Raw genomic sequence first — 19,888 nt, 5'->3', positions numbered from 1 at the left:
CTTTTGTTTTTGTTTTTGTTTTTGTTTTTTTTTTTTGCCTTTGCTTGCTTCCTTGATTTATTTGTTTGGTTGTTTATAAATGGTGCTAATGATTGTGTCCAGGGTAAACTACATTCTAGGCAAGTGTTTTACCAGTCAAGTAAGCCCGCATCCTACACTTGTGCATGTCAGGATGTCACGCTGCATGTGTTGCTCATTAACTAGCAACATTTCCCTTTGTCCCAGCTTTTGTTTTTCATGACACTCTTTTCTAAAATGATATTATTGAGAATATAATGTGTAATAATTATAGTAGATAGGATACTCATTTTATACAATAATAGGATCCTAAAGTGCCTTTAAAAACATAAAGGTTATGAAGAGAAAGGAATTTTCTTCCTGACTTATCTCAACTTATACCCAGAAGACAACTTAAAAATATACTTGCTAAAATACCGTTTGAACCGCCTAAGCATATGTTTTCCCCAATAACTCAGTAGTAAAGCAGAAATAATTGAAATACCAAAATAGTAAGACATAAAATAGAAAAAGGTGTAATAAAAAACACACACACACAGGATGATAATGGAAGATTTCCCTACACATTTTTAAAGGGATACACATTTTATGAAATAAAAAAAAATCTGAAAGCTTTGGTCCTTAGATCCTTAGCCTTATAAGTTACATAACTCCGTGATCTTTAACTTGCATTGTATAACACTGTGTTTCTAGTAAGGAGAAGCATAATCCTAAGAGCTGGCACACAAACACATTACACATCTTAGCATTCACTATCACTGGGCCATTACATCTTATGTTTGGGTCTGATCCATCTATACCCACTTGTTTAAAAGAATCTAGCAGCTTCATATGATTGACTGTTTTACAACTTTTAAAAAGAAAATTGTCTTGCCTTCGAATGGTAATCTTGCTCCAGTCTGGGATCTGATCCGGCTACCTGTTTGTATTTGTTAATTTTCATTTGGCGGTTTCTCTCCTCTACATCCATAGCACCTATCAAGTAGAAAGAAACCCATGAAATTAATGTTCGGTTCTTACTTCTGAATCCTAATTAGGATGTACAAAAGAAGAAATGTGAGGCTGATATGCTATTTTCACTCCAAGTAGTAGATAGAAATTAAATGTATTGTCTTTATTTTAAGTTAAACTATGCATTTTGGTAAACAAAAGCAAGATTATTAAACATAACAACTTCAATCTGAATAAAATATACTTGCATTAAAAGAGAAGACAACTGGATTAAAAACCCACCTACACATCTGTGTCCGGAAGAATATATTTGGTAGTACACAAGTTTGGCACAAGAACTTTGGCTCTTAATTCATCGCATACACTTAACTGGTTTGTAACTGGCTTCTAACAGTTTTCAAAATGCAATCTAAAACTGCACTTTTAAACTAGTGTCATAAAATTAGGCTTTGTGTTAAAGCAAGTTCTCCTAGAATACATTATAAATCTAGTTATTAGGAACTTTTGAATTTGAAATTTCTATAACTAAAATTAAGAAATAAGTTTACGAAATACATTTTTGATAACACCATGCTGGCAAATATATAAAACACTACTGAGATTAACTAAAACTAGAATATTAAAAATGAGAAAATGAATGCTGAGTCTATTATGAGAGGAGATCGGTGTTCTCAGTAACTGTTACTAACTCAAAATAAATCAATTTTAGATAGGTTTTTAAACTCTGATTAGAATTAAAACTTAAATTCATTTACCCAGCCCTAATGAATATGAAAGAAACATACAAAAAAGCATATGATTCCCATAAAGAGAATTTATAGGAAGATCATTTTAAAATAAATATATACATTGGAAAACACAAAGGAAGAAAATGAATTTGATGGGCTCAACTGGTGGCTATAGAAGCACACTGTCATGTAAACTTGTAAGTGCTATGCATGTAGACAGGAATGCAAACACACAAATACATACATACCCTTTGCTCAAGACCATCACTTTAAAGCTGAAGTAAAGATAGCCAGACAAAAGTGGACCCATCAAAACAAGCATCTAATACTTACCTGATCTAAAATATAGTAATATATATGGAATTGAAAACGCAGCAACATTAGCAGTTACAGAGCCCTCTCCTCAGGTACAGTTTTAAGTCATTGTAAAATACTACTTCTGCTCTGCAAAAATTTTGTTATATAACAGGTAAGTCTTGCTAACAACAAATTTTAAGTGGAGACTGACTGAGTAGGATAAAAGGGAACACAATTTTCCAGAAAGATTAACAAAGTTTTGGGTAAAAGTTTACATAAAGAATTAAATTATGTGACCCCCAACTATGTCATCAAATTACTGTTGCATTATGAGATAGGTTTGGGTTCACCTTAAATTTCTGTCTCAGACTCCCAAGTGATGGGATTACTTCTGTTTTTATGCCATCAAGTTGAAATCAATTATTCAGTAAGGAGCCAATAAACTACTAAGATAGGCATATTATAATAACAATATAGCTGACTCCATATTAAATTCAAGATTGCAGAATAAACTGAATGATATATGAAAGCATATGAATTCCTGTGGCACGAACTATAGCCAAGTATTACACCTGTTAGTCCATCAAACTACACCTGGAAAATTGTTCGTAGCTCAAGAAGTGCTCTGATATAAGACAAATAAAAATTAGTCCTGGATGAAAAACAATTATGTGCAGTGAAAAGAAGTTACTTGTTAAATACTGTTGGGGAGGATTCTTTAAGAAAGTTTCATGTTGCCCACCACAATAGAAGAACAGGATGTTAAATAATGCTAACTGACAAGGAAACTTAAGCACACAGAAACATAGGTATAAAACATACACACATAAACATAAGCGTTCTCTAATACTTAGTTTTTGGTATGGGAAACTTCTCTGACAGCAACATTTAGTTCCTTTGAATACTAGGAAGTAATACGACAACCAGGAAGAAAGGCAAACTTTTCATTTAAAAACCCAGAATGACATACACCGTAGGTGTGTGTGTGTGTGTGTGTGTGTGTGTGTGTGTGCCTGCCCATGTGTGCACACTTGGTCCTGTAGTGGGGTGCTCATGTCATGAATGTGTGTGCATGATCACAGGAGCAGCTCTGCAGACACTGCACACCCGGAACTTTTGAGACAGGGTCTCTCGTTGGCTGGCAGGCCAGTCAGCTGCGGGGATCTGCCAGTCTCTGACCAGTCAGTGACAGGGATAAGGGCACAGCGCACCATTCCTGGCTTTTGTTCTTTTAACCTGAGTGACAGGTTAAAACTCAGACTTCATGCCCTCAGAGCAAGTGGTTTACTGAATGGGTTACTGCCTCAGTCCTACATGGCAGTCTTTCGATTGTGCGCAAACTTGAACTTGGCTGCAAATCTGCCACAGCCAGATGAAAGCAGCCATTCGCAGTTTTTACACAAATGTCCGTGGCTGTGTTCTTGTAACAAACGCACAGTGAACAACGTATTAAATTTGGGGGAAATGGAAGCATTTCCTCTAAAATCAAGAAAGAGGAAAACAATGCCCATTCTCATTCTCAAATAAGCATCAATGAAACTTTACCCAGAACAATTAGGCAAGAAAAATAAAAACAGAATTCGGTTGTCAGTGAGGAGGCCTCGGCAATCTATGGGACCTTGGGGAGTAGATCAGTATTTATGCCTGGCATAAAAATGGACTTTGGGAGCCCATCCACAATGAGGAATGCTCTCTCAGTCTGGACTCTTGGGGAAGGGCCTAGACCCTGCCCTGGATAAAATGACAGACTCTGGAGGTCCCCCATGGAGGGCCTCACCCTCCCTGGTGAGCAGTGTGGGGGTTGAGTGGGGGGTTGGGGGACATTGGTGGGAGGAAGAGTAGGAGGGGAGGGGGAGGGAGCTGGGATTGACATGTGAAGCAAGCTTGTTTCTAATTTAATTAAAAAAAAAGAAAAGAGGAGGCCGAGCCATCCCTGTTTTCAGATGCTGTGACACCATCTGTGAAAAGACCTCAGGACCCCACGAGGACTCTCACAACTGGAAAACCAACCCAGCAAAGTGACAAGAAACAAAATCAACAAAAAAATTAGTAGGTTTTCTATATAACAAGTACATTTGTACTAGCATCAAGAGATGAAAATATCAAGGAAATGAAAGGTTGCTACAATGCAGAATACAGAAAAACTGTCCATGTTATGTTGGGAGAATTAGTACTATTAAAATGGACATAGAACCAAAAAAAACTCTGCAAATTCAGTGCAATCCCCAATAAAATGCCAATAGGATCCGTCACAGAACCAGAAAGCAAGCAAGCAAACTAACAAAAAACCCAAATTCAACTATAAGCACAGGAAACCTCAAAATCCACCAAAGCGATCACGAGGGTGAATGCATTGATGATAACTGATCTCAAAATTCACTCATAGGTACAGAGACAGCACAGCTCCCTGAGAAAGGCAGACACGGAAGGCCCATGGAATACACAACTCAGAACTAAACCAATGCGGTAGCAGCTGATTCTTGACAAGATCCCCAGAGAGCACAGCAGACAGACAAACAGTGCTGAGCAAACTGCACATTCACATGGAGATTAGAACTGTACCCATACCTCACATCTTACAAATACCCGCTGAAAACGCGTCTCATGGACCTTTATGAGAGACTTGAAACTAAGAGTTGAAAAGAAACAAGAAGGCTCGTCAAGATTATAGCAAGGATTTCCTGAATAGGACTCCAACATCCTAGGGAACAAAAGCAAGAATTTAAAAATTGGATTATATAAGCAATCGACAGAATGAATGGACAACTTGAAGAATGGGAGAAACACCTATGCCAGATACTTATCTAACAGCATTAACATACGGAATACAGGAGGAGATCAATAAATAAACTTCTTTAAAGGCTTATTCCTAATCACGTGCACATCTTTTCCAATGTGTGTGTGTGGGTGTGCAAGTGCCCCGGGAAGCCAGAAGTGCTCATCAGACCCCCTGGGGCTGGAGTTACAAATGGTTGTTGGTTTTAAAAGTGGATCCTGGTTAACTGCTGGGACATGTCTCAAGCTCTCTGATACACTTTTCACTTCAAAGAAGAGTAATCAAACAAATATGGGAAAATGATCTGAACAAACTTTTTTTTTAAAAAGGACAAATCAAAGATCAAAAATAAAAATATAAGTGGCTAGGAGGGGGGCCTAGGCCCTGCCTCAAATGATGTGACAGACTTTGATGATCCCCCATGGAAGGCCTCACCCTCCCTGGGGAGTGGATGGGGGATGGGATGGGAGGTGTTGGTGGGGGACAAGGGAGGATGGGAGGGAGATAGAACTGGGATTGATATGTAAAATAAGATTGTTTCTAATTTAAATAAATACATTTCAAAAATATAAGTGTTAATAAATGAATGAACATGTTTACACTTTAGCGGACAGAGAGGTGTAAAACCTAACTATGTTGAAATTCTTTTTCAGAACAGTGAGGATGGCTGTTACTTTGTTTTTTTAAGAAATGCTGGGGAAGACACAGGGAGAAAGGAATCCTAATACCTTACTGGTGGGAAAGTAAGGCAACACCACCACCACTGTGGAGGACAGTTTAACAAACAAGACAACAAATGCCTCAAGAGAACAAGAAAGGATTCAGTTACACCACATATTCAGTTGAAGGAACTGAAGTTCATGCATTAAGTTCACTGTGTCCCATTAGTCAAGTTGTGGAATTAAGCTGGGCGCCTTGTCAACAAATGAATAACAAAAAAAATAACAAAAAACACATGGCACATATACACAATAGCATATATTCAGCTGAAGAAAAATGAAATCATGTCGTTTGTAGACACATGATTGCTTTCCTAAGTGAAGCTTAAAGAAAAAAATTATATATATATATATATATATATATATGTATATATATGGGTGATCCAAAAGGAGAGGGTCCTATAGTGGAAGGAGAACGTAATTAGAGGGAGTGGGAAGAGAAAGGATTGGAAAAGGGGGCAGAAGGGAGTGAAGACATGATCAAAACCCAACATTCAATGTATGGGAGCCATGGGCAGACGGCACTAACCTGGGAAACTAACAACATTTGGGACTTTGAAAACCTCTCATTTGCTCTCTCGGTTAAGTACTGAGCTGAACTCAAGAAAGCCAGTAACAGAGAGGGAGGACTGATGACCAAAGGGATTAAGACTGGGCTGGTTTAACCCCCAGAAACAGCTGACCAGACAAAGGTTAACTCTTGAATCCCAGGCATCAGCCTGGGAATCCAGCATGGGACTGATCAAGACCCCCTGAATGTGGGTGTCAGTGAGGAGGCCTAGGTAATCTATTGAGCCTTGGGCAGCAGATCAGTACTCATCCCGAGTATACACACGGACTTTGGACTCCCATCCAACAATGTGAGGTGCACTCTCACCCTGAACTCTTGGGGAAGGGTCTAGGCCCTGCCCTATATGAAATGACAGACTATGGACACCCCCATGGAGGGCCTCACCCTCCCTGGGGAAATGAGGGGATAATGGGGGGCTTAGGGGAGGGCACGGGAGGAGGGGAGGGAAAGGGAGAGGGACCTGGAACTGACTTATGAAGCAACCTTGTTTCTTATCTAAATTTAAACTGAAAAATAAATAAAAAAGAAAACCTTTCATTTGTAAAACAAGTACAAGATTTAGGTCTTTGGGGTAGGGGGGATGGAGGGTTGGTGGGAGGGTATAGGAGGACGGGAGGGAGAGGGAGAAGGAGCTGGGCTTGACATATGAAGCAACCTTGTTTCTAATTTAAACTTAAAAATAAAAATTAAAATAAGATTTAGGTCTTGGCATATTGGTTTAATTTTATGTGCAAAAGGGCCTTTCTCATTAGCAATGGTGAAAAGGAATTGTTAGGATCTGAGGTGGGAAAATATCGCAACCGGTTAAATGCTTGGCTTGCAAGCAAGTGAACCCGAGTTCAGCTCATAAAGAAATCCATGCGTGGTGGTCACACTGAATGATTCCAGTTTTGGGGGAAGCAAAGACAGGTGAGACCCTGGACTCAACGGCCATCCAGCTTAACTGAGCACATCCCAGGCCAATGAGAAACTCTGTGTCAAAAAGAGCAGGTGAATGAAACCTGGGGAGCTTCGTTCATTCTGGTCTCTACACAGATGCACACATGTGCATGTGAATACACATATATACACACAAAAATATAATGAGATTTATGTATCATTATTTATATTTAACAGACCACTACAAGCCTTAAGAATAATACTAATCTACATTCGCTGTATTTAACAACATCAACTAAATATCCAGTCTCAAGACTAGCTCGTCTCTCCAAACAACCACCCCTTTTAGAATGTACCCAAGTGGGAAAAAATCCCTTATTTATAGCCATCCTTTCTCCTCTCTCTCTACGTGAATCAGGGCCATGCCCACACTCCCCCACTCTCCCAGATGTCCCCGTCTCTGCCTTTTCTCCTTATCTACAATAAACTTTCTCCCCCTCTGCTCCTAGCTACAGTCATGTCCTTCCCTCTCCCTTTCTTCCTTTTTGTTTTTCATTTACCCACCAGCAAACAAATTTTTCCTTGTTGAACTTTCACCCAGTTAAAGGAAAATAACCAAGAAATAATATTTTTGTTTCATCCAAATTCAACCTTTTTTCCTTCCCCTTCTTGGAATGAAAAACAATTTATAAGACACAAAGCAAATGGAAAGGGGATTGACTGGACTAAAAGATAGACCTTAAAGTTATATCAGGGAAGTTAGGTCAACAGATAAACTGATAATAGTTTTTTTTCCTGTTTTGTTAGAGCTAGGCTCTCATAACACAGCTCCAACTGGACTTGAACTCACAATCTGCCTACCTCAGCCTCCTGTGTGTTCTTATTATAGCAATGTGCCTTCAGGTCCATCTCTGCTCATTTCACAAAAAGGAACCAGTGAAACAGTAAATTTTTGTTTCTGCAGGTAACTAACATAGCATAGGCAAGTGTTTGATCACTTCAAGTCTTAGACTTTTTAGGAATATTAATGTTGACCTGCATTATATAACAAATGCAAGCAACCAACCAAATAGTTTCCCCAAAATTAATTACTGTGGTATGATTCTTGTTCATATTGGTTCCTTTATATTTTTCATTTCAGCATCTTAAGACTTTTATGAGCCTTTAGCTATAAAATAAAATTTTATTAGCCATGATTTCAAGTCATAATTTAAATCAATAATGATAATATTACCTCAAGCAAAAGACATGAGAAAGAAGATAAATATGGAGCTTTGAATTGAGAAAACATGAAGAGAAAAAAATCTTTGCTACTTAAATTAAGGACACATTGCTGAATTACATGATAGTAAACCCTAAATGTGATGCTTCCAGAGAAATAACAATTTCTTTCCAGATACTCATGTTGACCCCCCAAAAAGCAATCATATAATTGGGTCACAAGCTAAAGAAAGAACCAGAGAGCAGAGGTTTAGGGGTGCAGACTCTCATTTTGATTCACAGCACATAAAAAAAACCTGAAACTTATATTTGATTCATGGTGTCTAAGTAAACATTTCGCAATGTGGCATTCAAACTTAGGATTGTCATTAGTTGTAAAGCTATTTTCAATGGCAAAAGGAGATATTTAGATACACGGATTTTCAAATGCACCACTGCCTGGCCACAGTAAGCCCAGACACAGGCTGGGGTGATCTTCACTTGCGACCTCTAAATCCTTGTTCTCACCCCACCTTCCAGCTCCATTTCTCCATGTCATCCTCTGCATGTGGGACCCATTTTCGGCTTTTAAACGTGTCACAGGTGTTTCTTCAAGGCAAGGGTGGGTTGATGGGGGAGGAGCGACTGATTATTTCATTCTATATTCCTCAAACAGCTTGGGTATTTTTTTCTGGTCAAAACGTTGTACAGGAGAGACCTGTGGGCTTTAGTTACTGTCCTGTACTCAATATCGAGAGGGAGCTCTACTGAAGGGATGTTTTGCAAAAATTCATTGACAAAATAGATTTCAGGACCCGAAATCTAACAGCCCTACATTAAGAAATTTATGAGCAATTTATGCCTTATATAGACTGATTACTTTGCATCGTAAATTTAAGATGCCATTGTGATAACTAGAGAATAACGTTAATTCAACATAGTGAAGCATGCTGGTCATATGGCTACTTTAAAAGGAACGTTTAAGTCTTTCTTATTTTTTAATTGCTGTATTAATAGACACAGTATGATTATTAAGACATTTAATCTAGAATTGATTATTAACTGTAAAAATGTGTGGTTTTGATCTAGAGTAATATTAAGAGGAAGCTTTAAATAATTGAGGAACTCATGGTTTTATTAATATTATATTTTATGACAAAAATCTCCAATCTGTTGTCTGTTGGTGATGTAGTTAGATATAAAAAACTATAACCCACACACTGATGAACAGGTACTCTACCATTCAGTTGTGTTAAGACCCAGATTTCTGTAATCATTAAAACAACTCTTGTCTCCTATATGAGAAAATGAGGTGTTCCTGGTTTTCTGCTTATTTCCTTTTACATGATAGTGTTTTGTTTTGTTTTATTGGGAATTATTTGCTTACTTTTGAAACGGAAAGTATTTCATCTTAGCTGGCCATTATTTTCATTCTTCTACTGAATGAAAGGGCACATGTGTGCATGTAAACACATACATACACAATTTTAATTTTTAAATTTTTCTCTCGATCTTAAACAATATTGGAAATGTTCATTCTTCAAACACCTTACTGGCTAGTTGGTTGAGATTATTGATGTATTAAACTTGGTGTCAAATTTGTAATGTGGAAAACCTTTGAGTTTGCTAATACACACAAAATAAGTAAGAATTAATATATTTCTGAAAAAATAAGTGTATTGCATAATTTGAACCAAATTATGAAAAGCACTTTCAATTTCTTTCAAATTACTAAAGTGATAGTGTTTCTATAACAATATAAATCTTAATATTTAAATGACAACAAATTTAAGGTTGTACGTATATGATTTACTTAGCCAATATGCCATTAAACTCTGTAATTTTTACATAATTTACCTTGGTGAATCAATTATATGTGAATTTAGTTCTAATCAGGTTAAAGAACCAGTATTTTTTCTTTTTAAAAATTTATTATATTAATTTATTATTTACGCATTTGCAGGGGTAGGGAGGGCATACGGAAGCTAATGTATGCTGTGGAGGTCAGAGACAAATGGCTGGACTTGTTCTTTTTCCTTTCATTATGTGCCTTCTGGGTACTGAACACGAATCAACTGGCAATACTCTTATCCACTGAACATATCACAAGAGCCCTCCACCAAAAAGTCCATCGAGATTTTAAGGTTCTGGGTTTATATTGACCACATTAATTCTATATTTCAATTAGCTATCATGCTTCAATTAATGTCACTCACTGAATTGTGATTTAAATGTTTTTCATATATTTACTTATCCCTGAATTTCTTACTTAAGGAAATGTCTAGCCCTAACCCTAACCTTCACTCAATTTTCTATTCAAGCTTTTCAAGGAACTTTGTCTTAAGGCTCTCAATACATTTATGCTGTGAGCTGTAGCAAATTGTTTTCCCATAATGCTGTGTTTTTAATGATTTTGATAACAAGTTTCCAGCGGCCACACTATAGTCAGTCTGCTCTCTCTCATTTCTTTGATTGTAGTTTTTTGGAGGGTGTTCTTTTTTCAGACGGATAAACTTTTATTGTCCTATGAAAACATAACAATCCAGCCAAGGGTTGTAACACAGCGGTAGCTAACATGTGCTCAGGATGTGTGAGGTCGTGAGTTCAATCCCCACGAACCCATCCCCAAACATAAACATTCTTTTGAGCTGGTTGAAGTTCATTACCAAAACTAAGTAGTGCTTGGGAACCAGCCAGGGCTCACTTTCCTAGTGAGTGTTCAGTAATTACCTCTGTCTGACCTCAGCACTGCTGCTTTATCCCATGCAGACGCGAGGTTCAGAAATGACAAAGCTGTATAGTGTATGCAGTGAAGCAGCTTTATGTGACAATTATAATCTGCACTAGCAGCCACAGACTAATGCACCTGATGTAATACATATATGTGTATGACACATAGCATATAAAATAAGTATATATACTAGCAAATAAAAGTAATTAAGAGTAATGAAATACAAAATGTATAAAATAAAATAATTCTATAACAGAAAGGCTGCTTCTGGGTTGAGCCATTAATAGGTTAGAGCGATAAAGAAAATAAACGCCAGCCTCGCTGGAGATGTGCATCTACGCTGATAGAGTCTGGGCCCCCCCTTTTAGTGATCAACGCTTCAGTCAGCGTCAGTAAAGCATTAACACCATCTCACCCTTACCTGCCGCTACATCCGCCTTCAACTGTTCTCACAACACTCACTAACAGTATTCCCCCTCTCAGAGCCTCTTCCCGGCTCCTCCCAGCTGGTCCGTCTTTCGTTCACGGCTTTGGACAGAACACACTCATCTTCACTTACCTGCGTTAATCTAACACAACACTGGCTGGTACAGACCACGGCCTCATTTGCAGCGTTATGGCTGCAGCAGAGAGAGAGTAAGAGAGGCCTGTCACCTCCCAGTGCTCAGATGTATGCCAAGAAAGACTTCAGGGTAAATTTGCCTAAAAACAAACCTGCCTTATAGCAATATCAGAAGCCAATACAACCTTTTCTCTGAAAATTTTTAAAGGTTACTTTTGAGAATTTTATACAGAAGTATCTGTATCATTTCTAACTGTCCCTCTCCTTCCTTTAGATTCTAACCCCGTGCACACTAGACTCCATGCACTCTTCCACGGAGCACAGCCATCTTATCTGCTTCCTCTTCACCAGAGACTCTGAACTCTCGAGTACAGAACTTCTACTCTCGGCCTCTTACACAAAAAACCCTTGGTAACCTCTAACTGCAGCTTCTGAATTTTTTCCCCTTCGAGTAGCTTAATCTTCCCTTTGTGTTTTGCCACTATAAAATTTCTCTACTTTACCAAATACTCATTTCTTCTTTAAAAAAATTCCAATCTGTGTTGTTTTAAAAAGCAAGGCGTTTGTTCTCTAAATCTCCGTGCCTTGATTAGACATTCTTCGCTTGCCCCAGGAGACAATGATATCCCATCTGCACTAAAGTGCAGCACAGCCACCATGTCTTAACAGAATGGAAGGCTGACCGTACAACACCAGCTGCATCAGAGACACTCTGCATAAAGTTGTTCAATGCTTACAGCATCACACACACAGGCATGCATGCACACTCACGCACGCATGCACACACAGGCATGCATGCACACTCACGCACAAACACAGGCATGCACGCACACTCACACACACACAGGCATGCATGCACACTCACACACGCACACACACACAGGCATGCTCGCACACTTACACACACACAGAGGCATGCATGCACAGACACACACTCGCGCACACACACACAGACACACACACAGGCATGCATGCACACTCGCACACAGACACATACACATTTGCACACACACACACAGAGTAGGATGTGGGTGGGTGGGAGAGACAGCCCTCACAAACACTTACTTTCTAGGCCTGCATTCTGCTCTCTGTGTTTACTTTTATAATCCCATGTAAATCATTTTTATGTTTATTGAATTTCACAGCAAATTTCAACACAGCTCTTCTATCCATCATGGACCCTTAGTAACTTTAATCACGTATATAAAGTTCTAGCATTAAAGTGTGTTTGCCTCCCCTAGCTGCCATGTATCTTTACCTCAGAAACCCATTCCTGGGACCAAACTTAGTAAATGTCTAACACAAAAAAAATCTGGTAAGTCTTAGTAATAATCTATTTTCTTTAATTTGTCTTCAATACCATATCAAATTAGTTATTATCTTTTCTCTCAGAAATGTAAAAAAAAATTGCATCTACCCATCACTTCATGTGAGTTTCCCTGCTCGTTAATCAGGCATTACTTCAAATTCATCATTCTCTTTCACTTTTCTATATAAATTTTCATCAATGAATCTTGGATCCAAATAATTTTATCAGAGCTGTACTAGGAGTCAATCACACAAGTAAGTTTAAAAGAAATGGTGTCATCATGACTTTATGGTGTCCATGTGGTGAGCTGTCGTTAGCCTATGTTTACTTGGTGTCTTCTCCCCAGCCCCAAGGTAGCCGCACTTCATAACTTCTCTGTAGCGCCAAGAAGGCTGATTTCTTTATTTGTTAACATTTTCTTTTCCATCAGCCTTCTCTCTCTTTAATGTGGCTTCCGCTTCTGTAAGGTTCCCCAGGCCTGCCCCCCAAAGACCACTGTAAATTGGTTCTATCATTTAATAATGCACCTGTCTTTTTCTCTCGAATGTGTCTGACTGCCTAGATCCTGTCTTACAATGCTCTGGTTCTTGAAGGCTGTCCTTTTATTGACGGGAAGTTTCTGCCAACAAATTTCTGGTTCTCTGTACTTGTTTGCTTCTTAAATATAAAGAAATCTTGGTGCTCCCCAAAGGTTTTCTTTTTCTGATTATCCTTTGTATGGCATTCATATCTACCAGTGGCATCATCTTTTCTTTCTTTTTTTCTTTTTAACTTTTTTCCTTTTTAAAAAATTTAAATTAGAAACAAGATTCTTTTACATGGCAGTCTTAGTTCCCTCTCCCTCCCCTCCTCCCCTGCCTCCCACCAACCCCTATCCCATCCCCCTTTCGCTCCCCAGAGAGGGTGAGGCCTTCCATGAGGGATCTTCAAAGTCTGTCCCATCATTTGGAACAGGGCGGAGGCTCTCCCACATGTATCTAGGCTGAGAGAGCATCCTTCTATGTGGAGTGGGCTTCTAAAGTCTATTCGTGTACTAGGGATAAATACTGTTCCAGAGTCCCCATAGACTGCCCAGACCTCCAAACTGACTCCCACATTCAGGGGGTCTGGATCAGTCCTATGCTGGTTTCCCAGGTGTCAGTCTGGGGTCCATAAGCAGCCATCTTTTCTAAGCTTCAGTTTCACACATCTACTTGCTACCATTAATCCCTTACACCTGGATAATTCAAGTTAGCCTTGACTTAACCCATCCAGAAAATGATCTCTTTTTCTGCTCAAGGGGATACAACCTGTATTTTCCTGTAGAACACACAAGCACCTGACGAATAACTCAAACACATGAGGTTATTTGTCCCTCACCCCTGTACCAATGAAGCTTACTCAATGACCTGAAGCGGCCATTCCTGTATCAATAAAGCCTACTCAATGACTTGAAGAGGCCATATCTTTAAACCTGCTTTTCATAGATTCTACTGATACCTTTCATTTTGATCATCACTATATCTTAACTAGTAGATGTGCCATCCACAACAGCAGACTTACACAGCACATCGCCTTCATCTATTAATCACTAAGTAACAGGAATAAGTAAATAAGTGTAATAAACTTTCTTCAGGCCTGTGTTAGGTTTTTGGTATCCTCATATCCTACAACAACGCTGTAGTCATGATATAACTAAGATGCTTTTTACAAGTCATGGAAAAATGAAACAAATCAAGTTTTAAGAGTAATCTAAGTTTGGAAGTAAATTATGATTAACTTATTAATTTAATCTAGCTGACTTTCTCCCATAAACATTCACAAATATACACATATGCATGCATCTCTTGCATCTGGTTATTTTCCTAGTTATCACAGACAACATAATACACATTTTATGAAATTCACTGTTTTACTTTTATCCACCAAAATTGGAGCACCTGCTGTAAAAAGTTGAAACACAAATACTTTAAAAACCTGCAAAATTAAGTTTTTCCCATATGTTAGAAAAGCTAAATTTGTGAAATGAGTAAACAATGGTAAAATGTTTCCAGGGTAAGTTAGATTGTATGAGCGGAAAGACAAGGAAAGTCGGTAGGAGAGACAGACCTGTGCGTCCTTTCCTGGGCACTCCACTCCTTCTGTGATCACAGCATAAAGGAACAGACATAGAAAGGAGATGGGTTTGAGAAAAGGAACTCAAAGGTAACTGAAGGAAAGAGCCCCAAAGCATTCGGAGAGAAAATCCTGTGTAGAGTCGTAGGGAAGATACAGTCAAAGGCATAGCGTAAAAAAAAAAGCAAGAGTCGATGGCAAAGAAATTCATAAACTATAGGTTAGCAAAATGAGAAAAATAATAAATTAGTGCATAGAGGAGGATCTAAAAATTTGCAGTTATTTAAGCACTGCCAATCTTGAATACTGACACTGAAGAAAAATAACGTTAGTAAAACCATTATTTTTTTGTATGTGCACATTTTTACACATGACTCAGTGAAATTAAAACCTGTGATAATGCCTTCAGTATTTAAGTATCTGAAGAAAGAATTTAATTGAGTCATTATTACAAAGAGCTGTGTTCTACCCAAACTGTGATGTTTCTCCAACTAATCAGAAAATGTTTGTCTATCAGGCCAATATTTCAGTAAATGACACCTAGTTAAATGTTTACATAAAGTATACAAAATTACAAAATACAACACAACTTATTAGAAGAATAGCAGATGAAATAGAGGGTGAGTAGTTTGTCACTGAAAATTCAAATTATCATTAATTTTGACAAATTTCCTTTGACCATATTCTTTTATAGTAACTATTCAGAACATTCTTACAAATATCACAATATAGATTGTTACTACACTTTCTTTTAATGTTTACCCTTGCAAATCACTACAGACTACAATGGATAAGGCATACATTTGGGAAATAACACTTTTCTAACTACTACTTGAGAAATAGAAAACATACTGGTTTATATAGTAATTTGAAATCAAGAAAAAAAGCCAATTAAACTGAGCTCCCAAAGAAAATCTGTCAACATAGTGGTGAGGTAGTGTTAGTGCAATCGACACGGAAATGATGTAAAACTAAGTCATAATCTCCTACTGAGATCAAATACACTTCTCTGAACCACAGGCACAGAATTCTTACACTCTGTTCCAGATTAGGCGAACCGGGGGTTTTCAGTGATTTCTGAAGGAGCACAAAACAAGTTGGAATACACCTATATTAGAATTTTAAGTCCTGAGGTAATTAACTCTTAAAACAAACGTTCTTTTCGTGGATGGCAAGGAAATGAAACCTTTCTATTACAAAAAAAGTAGTAAGAAGTCTTAGAGAAAGACAAAAGATAAAACAACTGTAAAAGGAGTGACACACCCTGTCACAGAGCAATGCTGTTTCTATTACGCAAGCGTGTTTTTCATATATCAAAGCAAGATACCCCTCAAAACTGTATTTCAAACCATAGGCCCCTAGTAGGGTTAAACACAAGAGAAAATCGTCTGTGCCCTTCTGAAATGTGTCCGTGTGCGTGTGTTTCAGAAAGCTACAAGCTAAATTCCCCGTTTCATTCCCCTGTCACTCACATTGTGAAGACAATGTAAAAAGTTAGATACGTCAATAACACAGGCCCACACTGAGCTCTGTCTCTCATGTTATTTTTCTTTGACACAACATTTTCATAGATAAACATTAGCACAGTGCTAAAATGGTTAAAAGGATAACATGTTAAAAGTAAGTTGGTAAGAAGTGGAAAAAAGATTGTTTATAGATACAACATCTCAGCTTAGGATTTTGTTGTTGTTGTTGTTATTTTTGCAGAAAACATGAATTGCAATTAGTTAAGCTTCCTTCTATTCCAAGCACTTCCTGCACACTGGGTTAATTGATATGGTTTTCATGCTATATATTGTCTTGTGACATTTTCTTCTCACCTTCACTCATTATTATGGTAGATAGTGGAGACGACAGAGTTCACTACCCAAAGTTACAAACACACATAGTGACGGGATCATTAACGGAACAAAAGTTTTCCTGATTACCTGACTCATTTCTACAGCCCAAGAACTTGTGAGGTAAAAAGTCAGATGACATACAAGCACAGAGGCGATCTTCTAGGCGCGAGACCTGAACTGGACATTTAGTAAGGAACCCCACACCACGCGTGGTCGAGTAGCCCACGATGCTTTCATTTTTATAGGAGACAGCGGCTCAGGACCGACATTGTTACAGACGATCATTTAATACAAATTTTACATCATTCATAAGGGGAATAAAAAGGACATATCTCCACCACGACGTCACTACTGACAAAAAGGGTCTGTTAAATCGCTTTCGCTATTTATGTAACTATGATACAGTCACAAACAAGTCAAAAGACTATATATAAAATATAACTCGGGCGGACAGAGTCACCAAGCAAATCTGCAAACCTCCACATGCAATCGGTTCCATTTATAATCAGCTTCGTGGAAGGCTTTCTTGCCTTCCTTGGGGGTTACGGTTATGTGTGCAGGATGTGTTACAACACTCCCAGTTACAACAAATACTTGCAGTCACACATCAGACTTCAGCCATCACGCTGCCTGTCAAGCTAACACATTGCCAAGTTTTGCACATGTTTGGTGAAGGGGAGCAGACGCCCTGAGCCTTAAAGAAAGCTGTGTTTCGGCTGGTAGGTCCCCATGCACCAGTGCACTCGACGAGTTAATAAATACAAACCGAAGTTGGGAGACTGCATGAGATAAGACGGAGAAGGGAATAGTAGAAGTATAGTTCATTGCATACGTGTGAGACACTTTAACAATGAAGGAAATTTTTCAAAAGAAGTTCTGTGTATCTCCCCTCACTTCCCGTTTCTGTGACTTCCACCTGACCATCACCACGGCACAATATTATCCTTGTCAGTGCCATCAAAGGTAGTTTAAGGATGACTCTCCTGCTATCAACAACCAGTTGCCACACTCCTCTAACACCAGCAAACCGGGATCTCCGTTTAACCAGAATCAGCTAAGCGTGATCGCAGATAGCAAAAAGTACGCCGTACCGTGGTGGTCCTGGCTCCTGTGGCGGTTATGGCCAGATCTGTGTTTTAGACTTCGCAAATACAAAGATCTTATAAAGTCCATGGTCACCACCTTTCCTATTGTTCAAATATTTTCGCAAATCACAATGAAATAAAACCAAATTTATAAAAACTCAAAGCACTAGTTCATCGATTCATAAAAGTAGCTTTCAAGAAATATTTTTGAATATAAAGAATCATCAAGCTGTAAATCACAAAAGAATGTGAGTCTAACACAAATAGTATATACTCACATACATACTAAAAAACTAGATTATTCAGATATTATGGCTTTTAAAATAAAAATCTACTATATATTATTTTCATTAACCATATTTGATATAAATAGTAAGGTATTGAAAATGGACATAACCACCCCTGCTATGAAAAAATTAAAGCAAATCGAAATGTTTTTCCTTGTATATGGTTTGTTTTATATTTCTTTTGGAAATGTTTTATATTCTTACGCTTCTTCTGAACATATATGAACAATTCATACAGACATCATAATCTGTAACAAACTTTACTTTGAAAAGCAGATAGATAGGACCTGCAGTTTTCACCGGAAGCATCTATCCAAAGCTCTGTCGATGAGCTAATGGTGTTCCCTCTCATCACAGCTCAGATAAGCACTTTATACTCGGTGCCATTGCTGGGCAGAACCGCACGGGTTAACAGACATCCTTTAGGAACAAGCATTATATTCAAATATTTCCAACACAGTGAAAAGACAACATGAAGAGTTTATGCATTTTAGAGACTAAAGCTAACACTAGTGCGTGAATGTATTAGTTCAGAGAGGTACAATGACTTCTGTAAGAGATGTATCTTTCCAAAAAGCCTGGATGAGAAAGTACACTCAAGCAGGATGACTTAGGGACAAGTCAGGAGGAAGGTGACGGGGATCTGGTGTCTGCGTGAGGCATTGGGGTCAAGGGATGGCTGTATTTATAAGTGTACTGGTAGCACTTGCATCTAAAGCTTACATGTTAATTTGTGTCTTATTAAGCATTAACTTAATTTACCATACACAATTTTTCCCTATCAAGAAAGAAGCAAATTCTATCAAAATACATAAATTATCAGAAAATTTGCCAAGTAACTAAGAATAGAATGCTGATTGGTCTTCTCAGATTTAATGAACAAAAATATCAAATTAGAAGACTACTTTAGAATTGTTCTTTAGATTGAACAAATTATAAATTCTTTCGAGAAATCTCAAGGTATTAAAAAAACAAAATAAGAATATAAAATACAAAAAATACCCAAGAAAAATCTTATGTATCACTGAAAATAGATAAATTTATAAAGCATAATCCCAAAGATAAATTGAAGGAAAATCCCTATCTTCCCCGTAGTTGGAAATTCCATAAATATTATTACACAGAAATGTTTATATTGAAAAAATCACCAGTCAAATCGTACAAGGCTAACAGTAGAACTCATACAATAGCTAATGCCACAGTAATGAGTAAAGCCTAACTGGTTACACTGAATATTACTAAGTCATAAAATATATGGTACTCCAATATAGTATCATTTACTTGATTTAGAAACAAAGAAACAAAAGAAAACAGAAATAAACAACAACAAAACAAACAAGCCGAATATAAGGCAAGAAAAAGGCCCACACACTGATTTTCAGATACAACAGGAAACTAAGGATACCAACAAGGTTTCAGAGTAATTACCATAGAAATAGGCAATCCAAAAAAGTCCTTAGACATTACACACCTCACACTCAGAAAGTGACAAATTAAAACTAATAAAACCTTTATGGATAGTGTTAATTAGTCACCAAACTTATTGGAAATCACTAAAGAGCTATTTTCACACATTTTAAATGATTTAAATACAAGACTACTTTTCCATCCATGACTTTCTCACGTGAAAACGTATGAACCTATAATATTTCCAAACATTTATTACACACAAAGTCACCCAGTTAGCTTTCTCCTCGGCACATTTCACGTGTGGCAAATAAAATATGACACCAAACTATTTTATGTAGAAGTATGTTTTTTTTTTCCTCAGAGGGTTTTCTATTTATTGTTATGTACAGATAAAATCAAAAAGCAAATATAAACCCAACAGTTCAGCATT

At 37.7% G+C, this 19,888-nt stretch overlaps 1 protein-coding gene across 49 annotated transcripts in view; it reads right to left on the bottom strand.

Annotated features, from left to right (window-relative positions):
* Rims2 (regulating synaptic membrane exocytosis 2) overlaps window positions 1-19,888 on the bottom strand; it is a 394,972-nt gene that overhangs the window by 114,670 nt on the left and 260,414 nt on the right. For 30 of the 49 annotated variants that reach the window (XM_040730506.1, XM_040730510.1, XM_040730524.1 and 27 more), the window contains one exon: window positions 893-993. The exons of the other annotated variants lie outside the window; for them this stretch is intronic. In XM_040730506.1, coding sequence (XP_040586440.1) covers window positions 893-993 — 101 coding nt within the window. The remainder of the gene's footprint in view (window positions 1-892; window positions 994-19,888) is intronic. 49 annotated transcript variants of the gene reach the window in all.

Source organism: Mesocricetus auratus, unplaced genomic scaffold (assembly GCF_017639785.1).
Source record: "Mesocricetus auratus isolate SY011 unplaced genomic scaffold, BCM_Maur_2.0 Super-Scaffold_100023, whole genome shotgun sequence".
NCBI classification, from domain to species: domain Eukaryota; kingdom Metazoa; phylum Chordata; class Mammalia; order Rodentia; family Cricetidae; genus Mesocricetus; species Mesocricetus auratus.
The sequence above is the reverse complement of the archived record's forward strand: the minus strand, read 5'-3'. Positions and strand labels throughout refer to the sequence as shown.